The following is a 20,123-nucleotide window of genomic DNA, read 5'->3' as shown; positions in this document are numbered from 1 at the left end:
AGTCTTAATGATCATAAATAGTCTCATAATTGGCAGTCACAAAAAGAGTACTTGATGGCTATTATTCCAGTGCCTTTAAGAAGGAAAATGCCATGCTAAATGAAACTGATCCATAAAAGTAAAAACCCAAATTTCAGCTGTGAGAAACTTTCCGTAAAAACAGATGGATTTCAGTGATAAAATCCAAACTATTCAATGTGAAATATAAACTGCATTATTGGTATTACACATGTTACGTTATGAGACTTTAAATATGAGAATAGGTCCAATTTTGCAGGAAGCCCAACGCTTCAGAAAATCTGATTATAGTGTTTCAAAAATTAAATTGTTGGAAAACACAAGATATATCAAAGTCTTTACTTTAAAGGAATAGTTCGACATTCAGGTAAATATTTGCTTTTGTGTCGAGAGTTAGATGGAAAGATCGATGCCACTATCATGACTGTACTGTAAGTGTGAAGCCAGCAACAGGTAACTTAACTAGGCCCAGGCTAGTTGTTCCACCCCTGTTTCCAGTCTTAAGCTAAGCTAAGCTAACCCTCTCCTGGCTATACATACTGTACAGACATAAGAGTGGTTTCAATCTTCTCATCTAAAACTCTGCTAGAAAGTGGATAAGCCTGTTTCCCAAAATGTCAAACTATTCCTTTAAGCGATTAAATAATTCTATCAAATATTCTCACACCACATGAATGCAGCAAAACTTGGAATCACATTCAGAAAGGGAGAGGGGCTATTTATTTAAGAGTGTGGTGTTATGTAAGAATGATGCCAGAAAGAAAAACTTATAGACCAAACAACAGTTTAACTTCTTATGGGGTTTCATGTGTCTAAAGATGATTTGATAATGATAATGATTTCTCTTTTATCTGTTTGGATCGGCACATCTGGATCCTTGCCTCATCCGCATTCTTTGACCTCGATTTAACATGCATATTTTTTAGAAGCAAAGGCCATAAAGGGATGTAAATTACATTCTAGACACCAATAATTTCAGAAATTACAGGTTTTCAACTGGTGGATATCGCAGTCGGAATATAACTCTTCTTGTGAGTGAAATGGAGAGCAGCAGCAGCGTATAAAAGGAGCTCAAACCTCACACTTGAAGGGTTTCTCTCCTGAGTGCTGCAGAGAGTGAACCTTCAGGGACATGCTGCGCTTGAATGACTTCCCGCATGTCTCACAGGTGAACGGCATGTCCTTCGTATGGGCTAAACACACACACACACACACACACACACACACACACACACACACACACACATTAATGGTATAACTTTATAGTATTCAATATTGATACCTTAAAATAGCACTTTAAGAACACTTGCTTTTTCATTTGCTAATTATGATGCTGAGGACAATGGATGTGTCTGATCTAATAAATAATATTTTTCCTCTGAAGTTTCCATTTCAAACTCCTTAAGTAGGAAGGATAAATCCAACTCAATGAAATATGGTACAACCCTTCTTTTACAGCTGAGTCACACATGTAGACAGGAAATGAGGTAAGCCCGTCTGGGGAATATGATGCTTATCTACCAAAAAAGTGGAGCGGAAAGCAACACCCAAAACAAATCCTACTCAACAATCAGTGTGATGTAGAAAAGAAAGCCTAAAGTAACAAATGGGAACAAAGCGACCAACCAGGATTGTTGATTTCACTGCCACTCACCGACCATATGCTTCCTGACGTGAGCCATGGTGTAAAACTTCTTCTCACAGATCTCGCAGGAGAACTTCTTCTCAGCGTAGCCGTGGACGATCTTGTTATGCTCGTGTAACGACCACAGCTTTTTGAAAGCTTTGCCACATGTCACACACTTGGCCAAACAACAAACAAAAACAGAAGAGCGGGGAAGGCAAAATATAGTTATTACTGGAGCTGTTTGGGTATGAGATATTAAGAAGATTATTATCTGGAACAATCTTTACAAATACAATCCAGGTGTGTGAGCCCACACAGATACTTGAGCATGCACTGTACCACCAAAAGCAATTAGAGTCATTAGATTAAAGCAGCAAATGATCTTCAAAACCACAGCAGGAGTCCAGCTGCTCACTGCAGAGTTGTAGAGGTAGTCAGAATTTATTATTACCGACTACTAGTTGACTGAGTTACTGAGTCTGTTTTAATATATTTACATGGTTGCATTTGTGCTTAATACTAACTGGTAACCAAAAAATAATAAAAAAGCTGAAAATACTACAATAACATACTTAAAATCAGATTAAGTTTCACTGGCTTTACTGTTGATAATAGATGATGTTGACTGGCATTTTTAACCAAATATCAATTCTGGTATCAAAAGTACTATTCTGCCCCTCATGTCTGTTTAATTTAACCATCTTCTGCTGGAAATTATTATTATTATTATTATTATTATTATTATTATTCCACCTCTCAAAACATAAATTCAATGATTTTCCTCTAGAACATGCAGAGGAAGGGTGTAATGATTTTCTTCAGCCCAGAGAAGTGTCTGCAGAGCTTTGTATCAAGCTGCACACAGCCCCAACTAGCTCCATCGACCAGGGTCTTGGAGCAGCCTGTATGTAGCCTGGAAGGCGACACCGAGAGCAGAAATTAGGGCCAAATAATTTGCTGCTGCTCATGACGCACATGTTGACAGTAAAAGGTGCCCCAGATGAGTGTGTCAGAATTTTTATGAACTCTTTCTTCTAGCTTAAACGCGCTTCTTTCATCCTGCTAATAACAGCTGGCCAGTAGCTGGTGCTGGCCAGCCAGGAACATGCTAACAATAGTCAGTCACAAAAGCTCCCCAAGCTTCCTCTTCTGTTTTCTCTGTAATGGACTGTTTACTCTTGACCAGCTGGTATTTTGCCCTCAGGATGGTACACAATATAGAGTTTTACTGAAGATGGGGAAAAAATCTCCAAGCTAATTATAAGTTTGCTAATTGGCTAACTAGTTTATTTAGCAAGCTTGGTTGCTAACAAGACAACAAGTTTGTACAGTTTATTCAAAAGACATATAACTGTCTGCAAACCATTCCTCCTTTGTGGAGCAGTTTATATTCTGACAGAGGAGGGTTAAATAAAAGTGCATGGTGCAACACAGCTAATAAAATACAATAGTTTCCTCCATTTTGGAAAATCTGGCACAATGGCTTCCTATTGGTCAACAACGCAAATTTTGCATGTCGAATTTCACCCAAGTTGAACTCAACATGAAAAATGTGCCTGGATTTCCTTTGTCCCCACGCTCCACTGATTTATATACTATTGAAATTAACTACTTTTGCTAAAAGTGAGGGGGATGTCTTTCACCATAATCAGGTAATCATACCTGGATGCTCTTCTCACAGTCAGTCTGCTGGTGCAGCAGCAGCTCGCTCTCCAGCAGGAAGCGTTTCCCACAGTTATTGCAGATCTGCATGCGGTTGTGAGTGACGTTCATGTGTTTTTCCAGGTACCAGCGGTTGTTAAAGACACGGGGGCATTTTTTGCACGGGAAATGTTGCTTCTCCTCCAGCCTCACTTTCTGGCCCAGGCCCTCTGCATCCAGCGTCCTCTTCCCGCCCTGCCGCTGATTGGCCAGCGTGCCCTCTGTCAGTGTCTGCCGCATGGATGCAGTTGTACCCACCATGGCAAAGGCTCTGGTGCCCCGGCGAGGTCGATCCATCAAGACCGGCTGCTCCAAGCCTGGAATGTTTAGGGTGTTCTCCTCCTCTTCCTCATCTTCCTCCTCATCGTCCTCCTCACTGCTCTGCCCAAGGATGTCCGCGCTCTTCAGGTCATCGTCATCTTCTTCTCCAACTGTGTCGTCATTGTCCGCCTCATTCTCCTCATCGTCTTCTGAATCTCTCTCGTTGTCATGGCAATGACCAAAGATGGTGGCTGTCTCTGTGGCGGTCGCCGATTTGCCTTCGGATCCCTTTGACACATTAAGGGTCTGGTTGTTAAGGTTAACTTCAACAATGATCTGGTCTCTGTTGAAGGAGATGTGGCCATCTGCTGTCTTTGACTCCTCTCCATTGCTCTCAGCTTTGCACAAAGACTGCTTCTGCTGGGAGGCCGTCTTGCCTGCCTCCTCCACTCTAATAGAGAACGGGCTGCTGCCTTCCCTCTTGTACACCCTCCCAAGCTCTGACTCCTGTTTGATCTCCGGGTACAGTTGGCATGGGGGTATCGCTACAGCAGCTGGATCACCGCCACCCAGGCCTTCCTGACTGGCCATATCTGCGCAGGTGGTTCTCAGCGAGTGGCTACTGATGAGGTCGCGACAGGAGGCCGCAATGTCGCTCATCTGAAGCAGGGTAGCGGCGTTGAGCACGTCGCGGACAGTACGGCTGCTCACCAGGAGTTTGGAGGTGTAAATGAAGTTGAGGATTTGCTGCAGGCCCTGTGAGGTCAGGGCATCCAGTGACAGGTCCACCCGCCGCAGCTGTTTGCTTTGGGCGAAAAGAGAGTGGAAGAAAGGGCTGTAGGCCGCCAGCACGCCCTTGTGGGCCGGGAAGGTGCTGTGCTGACGCACCAGAACGATGTCGACGTCACACAGGTCAGGCTGGAAGAGGCGCTGCTCGTTCAGCCTGTCCATCAAACAGGTGAAGTGCAGAGCCACATCCTCTACCAGAGAGAACTCAGCAGAGGGGAAGTCTGTTGTCTTCTCCACTATGAGCTGGAGATGGTGAAAGAAACGTGATGGGAGGGGAAAAGAGAGAAATAGGTTAGGTTGGAAGGGACCTTATTATCACTTAGTGAAATGTTTCGGGGACAAGAAGCCAATTAATGTATTGATGACAGTTTGTTGTCATAACGAGACATTTTTCTTGTTAAATCTAGATACCATATTATTCAGTTTTTACATCAAACATTTCCTGTTAACAACATGTGACTTTATCTTTACATTCTCGTTTTCTTTCACAAAAAAACAAGGTATTTTGTTATAACAAACTTGTCTCATAATAACTTGATAAGTTGGTATGTTATTATGTCAAGAAACTTCGACAGGGTGTTAAAACAAGAATAAGATGCATGATTTCCTGCAGAGACACTGTAGCCTATTGAGCAATCATATACCAGAATCATCATCATCACCATCATCATCAATAACCACTTATCCGGGGTCGAGTCACAGGGGCAGGGAATCCCAAACTTCCCTTTCCCGAGCCACATTAGCCAGCTCTGACTGGGGGATCCTGAGACATTCCCAAGCCAGTGTAGAGATAAAATATCTCCACCTAGTCCAGGGTCTTCCCCGAGGCCTCCTCCCAGCTGGACATGCCTGGAACACCTCCCTAGGGAGGCGCCCAGCGGGTATCCTTACCAGCTGCCTGAACCGGGCAATCATATACCATGATTGATAAACATTGGATCTAGACCTGTAGCCAGGTGTATCATTACATGTGTTTTTGATGTCGGTGAGTCACTGACTGGGCTGTGACTCTGGTCAGCAACTGACATTAGGGATGATGGTGCACTTTAATGTGGTTTCAGAATAGCGCCTCTCCCTCCCTCATCAACATCAATGTGCAAACCCCTATCCAAGACCTGCCTACCCCAATAACACATTTAACTAGTAACCCTCTAAACATTGCCTGTGGATGAGAGTATGATTGTACGTCTGTCCGTGTCAGCACTGTGGTAGATTGGTAATCTGTACAGCGTTTACCCACCCTGTTGCCCTGGGACAGGCTCTAGTCACCCTGCTCAGGATAAATAGCAAATAAAACCGAACATTGCAGTCTTCTTCTAGCCGATTTAAGTGACAATCTCTCAATCTTCTCATTTTAACACCATATGGAAGTTTCTTGACACGGGGGCCTACCAACTTATCATGTGTAAAAACTGGATAATTTGGTATCTAGAGAAAATATGTCCTAATAACATGAAAAGGATCTTGTAAAAACAGGAAAAGTAACTTGGGGTGAATCAATGTGGAACCTTTTACTCAGATCAATATGTCCTTACCCACAGAGTTGAGAATTCAAAATGGATCATGAATGGGATCATTAAGGCGAAACGGTGTTTGAAGAGGGATCAGAAGTGTAGCCATGGGTCATTAGGTTTTTATGGCATCTTTTTTGTGTATTTTTGGTGTTGCTGTTGAGCTGTGCAAATGTGCATAAAAGCCCATCTAGGGAGGGATGCAAACTATCTGAGGCTATAAATGCTGTGGTATTTGGCACTGGTAAATGCTATGTATTTGTTCCTTTAAAAATAAACATTAAAATAAACAAAAGTTTGACAAAAAAACAATCCTAACGAGTTCTACTTACAAGCCTTTTTAAGGCTTTTAATTACATCTTCATCTGTACATGGAGCTCGAGAAAAAAGCTAAGTTTCTTTCTTTTTGGTTGGTTCATTTGTTTTTTGTCAAAAGAGGCACAAATAGTGTCGAAATAAATTCAAAATTTATGTCATTAAGTTTGTATAATATATTCATTTTTTAGTGTACTGCACAAAGTCACAGACTACATGTAGGCTGCACGATACGAGTCAGAGGAAAATCAAAAGGTGTAACACTCAGCGCTCTGTGCAAGGTCCTCAACTTCCCAAGGTGGGTTTATTTTAGCACAGGAAGGGCAGGGTTTCGATCCAGACGGGATGTGAGTGGGGACAGAGCAGCAAACAGAGCAAACACACACCCACACACTCAACACGCATGTGAGTGATGTGCAATGACGCACAGAAAAAATACAAATACGCACGCGTGCGGGGACACACACGCGCGCACACACGCACACACACGCATGCACACACACACACGCACGCACACACACACGCACACACACACGCACACACACACGCACACACAGTGTCTGGTCTCTGTGAGGACTGACTGGTCTGAGCATTGGTATTCAGTGCCATCTCCTTCCCATTAGCTGGCTCTTTCAGCACACCCACTCACTAACACTGTCCCTGAGGAACGGAAAATTATGCACAAGACAAAACATGTCGGGAGAAATAATTAGGGAAACCACGCCGAATAAATACTAACCAACCCTCCAAACAATTAGTGGGACTTATCATTCTAGGCATCAATAGGCAGAATAGGACCAGTATTGATAAGAGCCTTGTTTTGGCTAAGATGTTGATGGAGATGATAGAGCTGTGAGCAATAATTACATCTGTACATCTCTTATTTTTACAGTTACAGGTGCAGAACAAGAGAGGGGACACGTACAATAAAGAAAAATGGCAAGAGATTCAATTATTAATTAATTTTGGGACAATAACCATTATGGCATTTATGTAAAGCTCTGTAATAAACGAGTATGAATCACACTACAAAGACTGTTCATTGTTCTTTACATTAAAAACTGTTCTTTGCCTTTCCCTGCTGCCCAACATATTCTCTCTTTAAGATTAATGAAAATTACTTTTCATTGTTAAGGCTGGAAAATGGATTTGCATTTGGGCCCAACCTTGAAGAATTCAATTATGGAGTGTTAGATTTATTCATAGTTTTGAGCTGCTAAATTGGACTCAGAGCCAGAGAGGAGTGGAGATCGGGTTATCTCTCCCTGTGCAAGGCTACAGACATCGCCCAAGGGCAAAATGCTGCAGCCCTAATCAGATCAAGTATAAGTTGCAGACTGGAAGTTATGCTCCTTTAGCGATAACGATCGGCTACTTTTTCTGGGAGTCAAATAGGACAGTGCAGTCAAAGATTCAATTCAACAGGATGAACATCAACTGATTCAAAATCAAAATAAAGGACCCAACAATATTTTTTAAGGTTTTAGGTGTTTACGGTGTTTTTCCATCCCATGTTGTAAGTTGTAGATTTGGTTCATATTTCTTTAAACAATACAACTGTGTGATCACATTAACCCCTTATTCTTCTACCTCTTCAGGATTACAATGTCAGCGCCATGATTATTTGGTCTGAACATTTTATCCTAGGGATATGAAATGCAAAATAATGATGTTCGCCACATGCACCTGCAAGACAGGACCCAGAAAAGAGTTCCCAAATAATGTTTTTTAATAATATATTTTTTTTGCATGCACACTTTTTTTTTTTTTTTAAATCAAGAATCATTTACTTTTGAGGAAACAAAAATCAGTTCTGTGCTCTTGCACGATTTCTATCACCCACATAAGCCCATCATGATAATTTGTCCCACACGTTATTCATTTGCCTGGAAACAATTAAGTAAGTTATTTTCAAGTTTCATACAGGTAAACTATGCCTGCTTACTGTTCTGAAAGTAATCAGCTATGCTACTAGCAATCAGATTGGAGACAAAAGAGGCATTTAGAAATTACCTACTTCATTCTCTGATTGGCAGAAATTGTGGAATATTCAAAAATCAAATATATTTCTGTTATTTTGTTTTCTCTACAAGATATAATCACTGTGCTTACTGCTCATAATGTATAATCGTGTGCTCAGACTGAATATTATTATTAGCAGTAGTATCTTTCTACAGTGAAAACATAGGAATACGGGTATTCTAAAAGTTTGCCTGTAGTCTTCTGAATTAAAGAAGGGTTTTAATTATTTTCATCTAGACTATCGCTTTTTAACTTTTTAATCCAACAGCAACTGGCTGTAGGAACTATGCAGATGATTTGTCTGTCACAATTTGCAACAAAAGACGAAGCCATCTTGTCACATTTCATCACATACTGTAGCCAAACAAACTGCGTTTAAAGACCGCATCCAACTCCCTCCACCTTTGTCTGTCATTATCTCCCTCACCCCTTTACTCTCCAACTCCCCCCTCTCCTTGGAAATGTCAGGGAGAGAGCTTGTTTGCTGTCATTAGAGGGAGTGCCACCTTTAACCAGCCTCTCAGTCAGATGTCTTCCAATACATTATTCATTTCTGGCCTGACCCGTGACAGACACACAGCGGGGGGATTACTGATGCAGCCCAACAAGTGGTGTCATTTAAATGGGCTTCAATCAAAGCTCTGCACACCCTTTCCACACTCATCTGCAAAACAAAACATGTGAGGGGATCCTCTTGCAATGTAGAGGCCTCAGAGGGCCTATTTCACAAGGCAACCCTCGAGGCTGTACGTTAAATGTTATAGAAAAGGACAGTTCTGCTTATAAGTGCAACAGGAAAAACTGTGTGTATGTCATGTTAACATAGGAAGGTCAAAATCTGTTTAATCACTTGCAGAGAAAACAATCTCACCATGAGGTCCATTTAGTAGGTGTTCTGGAGCTTTTGCTCACATGACATGATTCTCAACGGCAGATGGAGTTTGCACAGATGTCATGCAGGTGTTCAAATTTCAAACTTTTTCTGAACACTTTAAGGTCTTTAAGGTCCACGTTAGCTTAAAAGCTGATTCTTGACCTTCACAACAAAGTCTATTTAGTTGCTGTTCTGGAGCTTTCAATCAAGTGACATGGTCTTCAACAGCAGATTTAATAACGGATTCAAATTTAAAGGGATAATGCACTTTTCCACTGCTTTTTTTCCTACCTAAAATTATACTAATTGGCTGGATGAATGTGTTCTAATCAAACGTCAGAATTACCCACTCTGAAAGGTCACAACTGACACAAAACCAAATCAAGCTTTCCATTGTTTAACTGGTCTAATGGGGTTTCACTCAAGCATGTGTCAGACATCACATTTGCCCAACATTGGAAGGCTGATGCAGTTTGGGAAGATAATCAGGCTTTTAAAAAACATTTCCGTGATCAGCCTGATCGCAATGCTTTAATTAAAACTGAAAGTTTCAAAGTTTCAAACTACTTTACCACTAATCCAGTTTTGATGAAGCTGTGATGGATGATGCACAGGATTACTGTTTGGCCCAAGAGGTGCCTGCATCATTCATGAGAAGAAAACAGAAGTTTTATTTATCATTCCTGTTGAATAGCTGCTGCTTTGGTTATCTTCAGTTATAGTCAGACTCACTGGTGCAAGAAAAGCTTACAATCAAAGCTTGTGATAAAAAAGGGGATTTTGTGAGTAACTAATGAATCCTCCCACAGCTCAGCCATGTCCGGGTCAGTGGTATGCACTTGGCAGAGGCCTTATTCCTGGACCTGAGCCAGACGGAGTCTGCAAATGAAATCCCTCTTTCTAATTTGACTTTCACTGGTGAGAATGCCCTTTCTCGCCCACACCTTTGCACTTGACGGCCCATGTAGATTTACTACTCCGTAAAGTATGCATCTACCTCACTCTGCACCTCAGCTACAGACTGGGGATGTGCCATTTTAAACGCCCCCTTGTCTGTTCACTGTAATGTAGGTGATGCTTATCTGTAGAAATGACTGTGAGGCCAACTGTAGCATCAGTAACCTGAGTGAAACTGAACAATGGCTTAAAATAAAGCTGTTATTTCTCTAAAATGTTTTACTCGTACTATTTTGCACACACCATGTATGTCAGCAGATGTACGAGCAGGAAACTAAACATCTACCTTGACTGTCTTGTTTGCTTGCTGGCCAGTGAACAGACTGAGCCATTAGCGGGGGCCAATGTCAGAGCACAGCAGAGAGTCATGGACACATCAATAGTGCGAGGGATGGCAGGTTGTATTCAGGCAGGAGGGAGACCCGAGGGAAAAGCACTGAGGGGGGTGAAGCTTTCTCTCTGTCTGCCTACAGACTGCTCAGACTGAACTCAGTGTCCTCATACATCACCATCTTTATCTTTTTAAACTGACATATGTTTGATTTGTCGATATAGACAAAATTAATATCACTATATTGTTGTATAATATTAACACCTTTCAAATTATTTGAACAGTTTTGAACTATTTCGAATTACTCGCTGTTTGAATGCAGTGGCTCATATTAATACAAATATCTAAATATAAAAATACCCGGGAAGACGTGCAAAATCATATGTGGAAATTACAAGAGCTAATTCAAGTAAGACTAAAAATATACATCTCAATTTGGGATAATTCAAAATTATCATGGAATTTTCTGTGATATCATACTGTGATTGGATCCTTTTATTGAGTTATTGTTGTCCAAACTATCGATTCTGACTGATCTGTTTTTAGGTTTTTGTGCTATATGTGGAGTTTGGTCTCATAAGACAGTGCAACACATGTAATAGCTTTGAACACCAGTTTTATTGTTTCATAAGATTTTTTATTTACATATAAATTGGAAAATATTCTTATTAATATATGATCATTGTTCACCATTTTGCCAAGCCCTAATCCCTAATATTATTGGGAACATTATTATTATTTGACAAAAACATTAATATCACAAGGTCCAATTACAGCCACATCTCATGGCCTTCATTAATGGATGGAGTTGGCTCAGTTGTTATGGAGATGGAGATTCATCCCCCATATACCTCCAGTTGTTGTTTCATGACAAATGTTTTTCATATTTAATTCATATGATAACAAGTAAACCATCATCAAGACTTCTGAGCAAATTCCATCCACTAATTAAGGCCACAAGATGTGGCTAAAAGATCAAAAGAAACCAAGTGAGTGGACCTTATGATAAGAGTTTCTGTCAAACTGTTACTTTCAAGGTCAAAAATGAACATTCAAACTCATCGGTTAGTATTGCCTAATTTATTCAAACCTCATTTTGTTTGATAATTACATTGGAAGTGATTATATTTATGACTGATTAATCTGTTTAATCAATTGATGTTTTGAGGTTTTGTCTACCAGATGAATGAAAAATCACAATTTCCCAGCGCACAAATTTGTTTGGCATTGCCATCAGCCCCAAACCTAAAGATATACAATTTTTGCACTTAAATCAATTGACAATAGCTGATTTTATCATTTATTCAGACTAGAACTGAAATGATTAGTTGACCAACAGAAGTCAGTTCAATAACTGCTTAAATATTTAAGGCATTTTGTTCTAGCTTCTCAAATGTGAGGATTTGCTTTTGTTTCTTTGTCTTACATGATAGTAAATTGAATGTCATTTGGACTCAAACCAAAAATGCAGTTTGAGCTTCCCTAATTCAGAGTTATGTTTTATTACGACATCACAAGACCATTGCAATAACTGAATTACACTCTCCCTTCAATCTCAATAGAAATCCACACTCTATTGCAAAGCAGTTCTCTCAACTCACTCTGACAAGTCTCATTCAGGCCACAAAATGCTCATTAAATGAATTTACAAACAAGTGCAACTTGGTACCAGCCAAATGTCAAACTGCTCATATGCACAGTGACGTTGCTCTACTTGGAAAAGACCATCGGGAACAAAAAGAGATCACCCATCCGTCCAGAGTCATGAAGACAGCAGTCCCATGAGCTCATGTCCCGACCCTCTTGTCACCCAGCGGGGAGGTGGGTGGAGTGTGAGGGTTGTTTAGGGGATCTGCCACTTCCACCCACCGAGCACTTCAACCTACAGTAAAGAGCACACTCAGCATCCCTCTTCACAGCGCGGCCTCCTGCTGAGGGGCCAGGCGCAGCGCTCGAAGTGACTGACACTCCGAGGAAGGAGAGTGGGCACCGTGTCAGGCCTCATCTCACTCACTAGAACAGAGATGGTAGGAGAGCAGCGCCCTCCCCTACACACACACAAATCCCTGAGTCATCATCAGTGCAGAGGAGAGCAAAGCGTGACAGGCCCGAATACAAACTCTCCACAAAGATATCGCCCCGGTTACCACAGCATGTTTAGCCTCACAGTAACATGAGAGTGCTTTTACGTGGCGGGAAATTGATCAGGTCACGCGTAAACACAACTAAACGGAACGGGACAAGGGCATGTCATTTCTGGCCAATCAGACAGCCATTAAAAAGTCATCAGGGTAATGACTGACACTGTGTCCTCTGTGTGCTCACCAGACCTTCCCTGCTGCTGCTGCTGCCGCCATTCGACAGACAGGTTTAGTCCCAGAGAAGCAGAGCCAGAGAAGTGAATTCTGATTCTCTGGGCGAGGATCATGGCGTGGCTTAAACCTCTGGGTGTTATCTGGTCTAGGATACAGGCTGAGCATGACTGGCATGGACAGGAAGCAGTCTGCCAAGTCTGTCTCCCTCCTTTCAGTGCTTGTGTCTAGTCATGGATGGATTACTGAATGGGCTTACTGGGTACAAGACCAGGGGCCCAAGGTCTCAGGGAAGAGTGACTGTCAACATTCCTTGTTCGAGAGACAAATCAAATGACTACAAAGAGTCAAAACGACCACAATGACGCAAACTGACCACAAAGAGATGCAAAAAAACAAGCACAGTCAAGCCAAACGGCCACAAAGAGACACATAACTACTACAGAGATGAAAAATTGCTACAAAAGACCACGCAGAAACGCAAAACCACTACACTACATAGATGCAAAACAATCACAGAAAGACCACAAAGAGTCGCAAAATAACAACAGAGATTCAAAATGCAAACGACCATAAGGAGATGCAAAATGACTACAAAAAGACACATAACCGCTGCGGAGAGATGTAAAATTTCTACAAATAGACAAAAAAAGACCACACAGAAATGCAAAACCACGACATAGAGACAAAAAATCACAAATGGACAAAAAAGACCAAAAAGAGATGCGGAACCACTACGAAGATGCAAAACAATCACAAAGAGATGCAAAATAACCACAAAGAGACACAATGTCTTGCTCCAGTGTAAGAGGGGTGGGGGGACTCTTACATGTCTGTGGGGTCCCCTCTCTCATAATCTGTCCATGTGTCTAGTGGAAGATTTCTATTCTTTCTGCAGTCTGCACTCCTTCCTCTCCTCTCTAAATCCAATCAGCACAGAGACCCAGCACTGACCTTGAGGTAAAAGAAGCATATACAGTAGCAGATGCACAAGCACATCCACCCACACGTCTGCAACCTTTAACGCCTATGCATGCATCCCTGCATCATAATCATGCATTTCTGCCCACGTCAGTCGACAGAAAGTAACTGAATTTGACGTCAGTGATGGCATGACATATGTTGATGCATGCATGAAAAAAGAGGACCTAAATGTGCCTGGACATTTAGATCCTGTTATCAAGCATGTTGCTCTTGCATAGATGAGCCAGATTGCTAATAGCACAAGTGACAAGGTCTCACTTTTAACAAACCCCGCGGTGATCATTACAGCACTATGATAAAAATGCTAATAAAAATCAATGTGTAATGACTAAAGGGGGGGGCCACAGCGGTGGGTGGCAGCACGCTCACTGCTGAGGTCAAACACGCCATGGTCGCAGACACAGTCACATTAAAGTGGAGTTAAATGCTCACTGGGGCAGCACTGGTTTTTGGATATCAATGGTATTAAGGCTGCACTTTGTGATATTAGGCTATGAGATTATATAATCCAGTAAATTAGGGTGGAAAATTAACCCTCATACATCATCAGAAAGCTTATGGGAAATCTGAATTTAAAACTGAGGTATATACATATAAAGTGGCTCTCCACTAGGTTTACACATGAAGGTCATGAGAAGAACTATGTTACTGAGAAAATCATAGTGATGCTCATTTGGAGAACACTTGAAAACGCTTTTTTGTGAAGCTTTCTGCTACAGATTTGTAGCAGAAGGAGAGCTTGAAAGACATTCGTTTACCAAGCAGGGGTGATGAATGAATGAAAGATGGTTTTGGCACAGGAGTTCCCCTTTAATAGAGAAAATAATCAATTTTATATTATAATAAATGTATGTAAAGTTATTGATGAATATTTGCAAATGTGAAAAGGAGAATAAGTAAAACATTTCATGTAAAATATACAGCAGGACAATTTCAGATAGAGCAAAAGACAAATCCTAAATTACTTTAAAATTTGCTGCTGGTTATTCAGTTCTCTCTTTCCACTACTTTAGCTAATTATTTTGTTCCCCTCAGTCTATTAAAACATTTAACTTTCTTAACCACAGCATTCACTGCTGGCTGCAATTAATAAAGACAATATTATCAGCATTAGCGCTGCTCTAATCCCAGACATCCAATCTCCCCTCCACACGGTAGGCTTTTCCCTCTCCTGATCTGGTAGTTCGGACTTGCCCCAGCCCTGCCCTGGTGGAGCTCCACCAGCTTTCGCCATTAGATTTAAATACATTTCCATCTATATGTTAATGCAGCCACAGGTGACAAGCCAATCTACAACTGATACGCGTTTACCCGAGCATGAAATTGGGATGCACAAACAAAAATACGGACGAGAACAGCATGAGCAGCATCTTGGTAACGTACAGTACATTAAAATTTGACAGCGTGAGCAGGATTGCCCCAGCTGAATGATTTGCAAAAGTCCTTTTACAGGCTTGTCCTTTAAACAAACTGGACAACAGTGTTTTATCAGTGTGGTAAAGCTGGGGAGAGAGAGAGACAGTGTGAGTGAGTGAGTGAGTGAGTGAGTGTCGCCCAATCAGAAGTGATGTTGAAAGAAGACATCAACTGGCGGTCGTCTGGAGTTGACATGACTCTGACGAGCGGTTGGATAATCAAAGGAGCTGCCTGGAGGCGGGTGCAGGGGTGTGTGTGTGGGGGGGGGGGGGGCAGTGATGAGGTTAGAGCGTCCGCACTGAAGCTCTGCCAGGAAGTTTGTGTCTGGGCCAGTGAGCTGGGAGAGGAAGCGCTGAGTCAGGAAGCCTGGCCAAGAGAGAGGCCCGTGGTGCTGGCATCTCCTCCTCACACACACGTTACAACGCTTCACACACCAGCGCTATGCTGGAGTCATAAATACACTGTTCCCAGGCCAGCAACATACACGCATGTGCACTACGTGGGCGTACACCCTCGTCTGCTGTGCATGCATTCATCAGTAAACACAGAGATGTGATGCCAAATACCTGTGGCACAATAAAGTACGGAGGGTTGGACAAACAGCAATGTTTCTATTTGTAAAATGCAAACAACAGTATCAAGTTAGTGAAGGGACTAAATCTGATTTGCTCAAATATATGACACCAAGAGTGAAAAATGTACCTTTTGAAGTGATGTATTAGAGACATAAGATCATTCTGATGTGTAGCAGCGAGCAGACATACCCGAGGGCTATTACACGAGATGAGACTGTGATATCTTCATTACCCCCTTTCATAGCATGACACACAGAGAGGAGGCTAACACAAGACTCTAAAGAGCTCCTTATCAGAGGAATCGCTCTGGTGTGGCAAGACTCTTTCTGTGTGTGTGTGTGTGTGTGTGTGTGTGTGTGTGTGTGTGTGTGTGTGTGTGTGTGTGTGTGTGGAGGCAGTTGATACGTTTGATGAGAAGGTCAGAGAGGACGGAGAGGAAAAAGAGGTAGAGGAGGAGCACCGGCTTTCAGTAGCGGCAATCAAAGGATGAAATGGTGAACATGAGCTTAAAGGAATAGTACGACATTTGGGGAAATATGTTTATTCGCTTTCTGGTGGAGAGTTAGATAAGAAGATTGACACCACTCTTATAACTGTACATTAAAGATGAACCACTGCCAGCAGCCGGTTAGCTGATCTTAGCACAAAGACTGAAAGCAGGAGCAAACAGCTAGCTTGGTTCTGTCCAACAAAATCCACCTACCAGCACCTCAATTAGCCATTTTATGATGGGGGGTTTTTTACAACTATTTCCTGGCAGGGAGCAGTAACTTCCTGGAGTCTCTGCTTTATGCCTGGCAACATCACAGGGCCACGAAACTGTCCAATTCTGTCCCCAATAAAACAATTGTTGTTTTTACGCTTTGGTTTTTGTATGAATTAAATAAACCGAATGTAAAGTGATTTATTAGTGAGCTTTTGATATGTTGCCACGCAGATTTTGATACCTTCAAAACGAGTCAGGCTAGGTGTTTCCCCGTTTTCCAGTCTTTATGCTAAGCTAACCAGCTGTTGTTTCATATTTAATGCAGTTATGAGAGTGATTATCAATCTTATGAAAAGGCGAAACATTTAAACTGAACAAATAAGTGATTCGTTTGAGGTGAAATTATTTTTAATACTGTGATGGATGAGGAGTATATCATTCAAACTGATCACTGTTTTTGTAACATTTGTACAAGTTGCAGATACGCAGCTAAAAAATGGATAATGATGTCATCCCATTAATCTGTGTGTTTGACTAAACGTGAAACAAATATTTGTCATTATTATCAGATGAAGGATCCCTACTTTCCAGCATGGTAAATCTCTGACACTTCCTCCTAAGTCTCTCTCTCTGGCCTGAATTCAGATGAAAGCTATAAGAACACTTTAGACTGAGCCCTTAAAAAAAAAAAAAATACAACCCTCTCTTAATATGTTTTAAACGCCTGACAATGAAAGGCTAATAGAGATCCTCATACCAAGCTGTACAAAAAGAAAAAGCTGTTAGGCTTTTTTGATAATGGAGTCCAAAGTCTTTTTTTTTTTTTAAGTGCCACAGGGGTTAAATTATAGTAACTGTTTTCTTCAGATGAAAAGACACCGATGCTGGCTGGCACTGTGGAGAAACAATAAAAATGTGGATTTATTCAAAGACTAAAAACAAACCTTCTTACTTCAAACAAACTAAAAGTGCCACATTAACCAACAAGAGCAAAAGAAACCTTACATACACCCAGCAACTTTCACCTTGCTCTCTGTAGCCTTGTCCACTGTTCTTAATCTCAGGGGAATAAATTAGCAGCACCTACAGTATGGTCTGAGTTTCCAAGGAGAGCGGCCTCCTACCAGGGGCCAAAGATGTCTGCTGGAGTTTGTTGCCGGGGCTCGGGAATGGCTGCACTTGTCACAAGGACTAAAGACAGTTTCCTCACTCAGCACCCAGAGACAGTGAAGCCTCAAAGTCAAGAGTGGGCAGGAATGCCCTGAATAGGCAGTTACGTAAAACTCACAGCACCCTGTGAGGACAGAGAAGGAGCTACTCACGACCTGACAATGCTCGCTGAAATTAAATAGTATCAGACGGCCCAAAGTGTACAGTATAAACATCTAGCGTGCACAGAACATGAGGCAGGCATACATTTTCACAAATCCACAAAATTAAGAGAATAACAAACAATCTTTTTATTTGGATAAGGGCATGAAGACGATGGGCCTCAAAGCACAGACATGTAAAATGCCCCTAACCTGACCACACTGGAGCAAGATCTGCATATCTAAAGACACACAAAGCAACTACAAACGACATTTTGCATCTCTTTTATGGTTGTTTTGTGCCAGCTTGTACTTATTTTGTATGTCTTTACAGTTATATTTTGTCTCTTTGTAATTGTTGTGACTATCTCTAGTAATTTTACATCTCTTTATAGTTCTTTTGTGTCTATTTTTAGGTTGTTTTGTGTTTCTTTATGGTTATTTCCCAAACTTTCCAACATGTAATGTTAACAGTCACTTCATAAAGAGCCTCTGGTCCAGGGGCCCGCTGACCCCTTGGGCCACTGTGCCTGGTAGGCCTGCTCAGTAATCCATCCATAAACAAGGGAGTTTATGGGATATAAAGTGAGCTTATTGATAAAAACAAAATTAGCGGGGAGTAATCAGCTTTTGATGTCAACAAAGTAATTGCAGAAATGATCTAGAGCATGTTTACCAAAACAGTCAAAAGAATCTCTGATCACTGGCACATTGCATTCACCAAGCACACTTTGCACTTTGTTTATCACAGCTCACTCTCATGTGTGCTCCAAAAAAAAGCAAATAGAAAAAAGGGAAGAAAAACATAGCAATACCAAAATCTCCCTCTCCCTCTTTGCTCCCACCAGAAGCCACCCAGCGAGTACCAGCGCTAACCCCGCTGACCTGACCCAGATATTAACCCAAGCCTCCAGATGTGAACGCGCCCTGGGATTACTCCACCACTGCATCAAGCTCCACATGCTTTCCTAATGAGGCATCCTAAAATGACCCTGGAGACAGAGCGGACTGTCTGCCTCTATTCCCATAACTCTATCAGTCTCTGTGCAGGAATCAGCTTCATACCTGCTAATGTAAGTGGGAATAAAAACATCATCGACATCGACATTGGCATGGCCACAGAGGGATACCGGTCTGTAAAAGTGCATCAGTTTGCCAAAAGAAACCGATCTCATGTCAAAGACAAAAGACATGTTCAAATTAAACATTGTCCAAATTAAATTTGCATTTAATTGTAGGACACTTCATCCAAAGCTCAGGGGCCATTTCAGCATTACACCTCTGCTTGAGTGTCACCTGCAACAAAGTGAAGTTATTAAGACATGAGGAGTGACATCTACTCCTCTTTCAGACCACACCGAGGAGATTCTCTAATGAATGCATAAATGTCGAAGCCTAACAAACTTGCCCTGCACTGGCTGTTGGAGAAAAGGAGGGGGGCAGTTCAGTTTCCGTCATCCTGTCTACATTTGCACCAGTCTCGACCTGAGCCTTTTGCAGAAGCGCCCTGATATGAAAGAATTTAACTCCTTCTCTGCATCAATGTAGCTATTGTAGCCATCGCATTCTTTCAGCTGCTTCAATTTCCAACTTGTGCCGTGTCGGCAAGTTACAAACTTCACCGCAAAGGACACAAAGCACTAAATGCGCGTGTGACAGCCAGTGGTCCAAGCACATAATGAGGCAGAAGTGCGGTAAGTTTGGTTGGCCTGCTAAGTAGCTCAAATTTGCAAGAGATCAAACAGGGACAAAAAAAATAAACAAAAATGCAGCGCTCCTCTGTAGCCTACCATTTTGATCCAGCGTTTCGAGGCTCGAAGGAGTCCCAGAATAACTCCTTTCGCACCAGTTTTCCCTTCGCCATGAAACTGACCGTTGAATTGTCACATTTCTTCAGTCTTTGCCTTATCCTCAATCTTTTTACCCCCGTGCTGCTGTAGCATTCAGACAGACAAAAATGCAGAGGCTGCTTTTGCAGAAGGAATTGGTGATTGGAGCACGGGGATCATATGGGCTTTTTTGTCAGACGTTTTTAAAGGGACACGGTACTGTTTAACTTGGAGTTGCGAGACAGGCGCATTTCTTTGTATTGGATTTTTTCTTTTTTGTTTTTGGCGTGAGCAGGAGGAGGACTGGGAAGGACAAACAGCCATATGGCGCAAACCTGGGTGCGCTTCCTCTCACTGTGCGCGCCTGCAACCGCGTGACGTCACGCAGGCAGCCAGATGCGGAGGTCAGGGAGTTCATTAATTTTCCCATGTTGAAGAAGTCATTGTAGCTTAATTTGCACAATATTATCATTATTATTTATCTTCCTGGAAAGAAGTGCCATATATCAGCCCTATTGACCCACCCAGTGTCTATTCTGTATATATTAGTTTGTAATTATTAACCTATATGTTTTTTTTGTTTGT

The 20,123-nt window shown here is 41.8% G+C and overlaps 1 protein-coding gene across 1 annotated transcript in view; it reads right to left on the bottom strand.

Moving 5' to 3' along the window:
* Positions 1-19,674, bottom strand: part of zbtb47b (zinc finger and BTB domain containing 47b) — a 29,543-nt gene extending 9,869 nt beyond the window's left edge. The window contains exons 1-4 of the mRNA XM_046067415.1: positions 19,500-19,674; positions 3,308-4,639; positions 1,673-1,820; positions 1,096-1,211 (exon numbers count right to left, since the gene is read on the bottom strand). Of these exons, the coding sequence (XP_045923371.1) occupies positions 1,096-1,211; positions 1,673-1,820; positions 3,308-4,639; positions 19,500-19,502 (1,599 nt within the window). The 5' untranslated portion in view covers positions 19,503-19,674. The remainder of the gene's footprint in view (positions 1-1,095; positions 1,212-1,672; positions 1,821-3,307; positions 4,640-19,499) is intronic.
* Between the last annotated feature and the right edge of the window lie 449 nt (positions 19,675-20,123).

The sequence above is a fragment of the Micropterus dolomieu genome, linkage group LG01 (genome assembly GCF_021292245.1).
Source record: "Micropterus dolomieu isolate WLL.071019.BEF.003 ecotype Adirondacks linkage group LG01, ASM2129224v1, whole genome shotgun sequence".
Taxonomy (NCBI): domain Eukaryota; kingdom Metazoa; phylum Chordata; class Actinopteri; order Centrarchiformes; family Centrarchidae; genus Micropterus; species Micropterus dolomieu.
The sequence above is the reverse complement of the archived record's forward strand: the minus strand, read 5'-3'. Positions and strand labels throughout refer to the sequence as shown.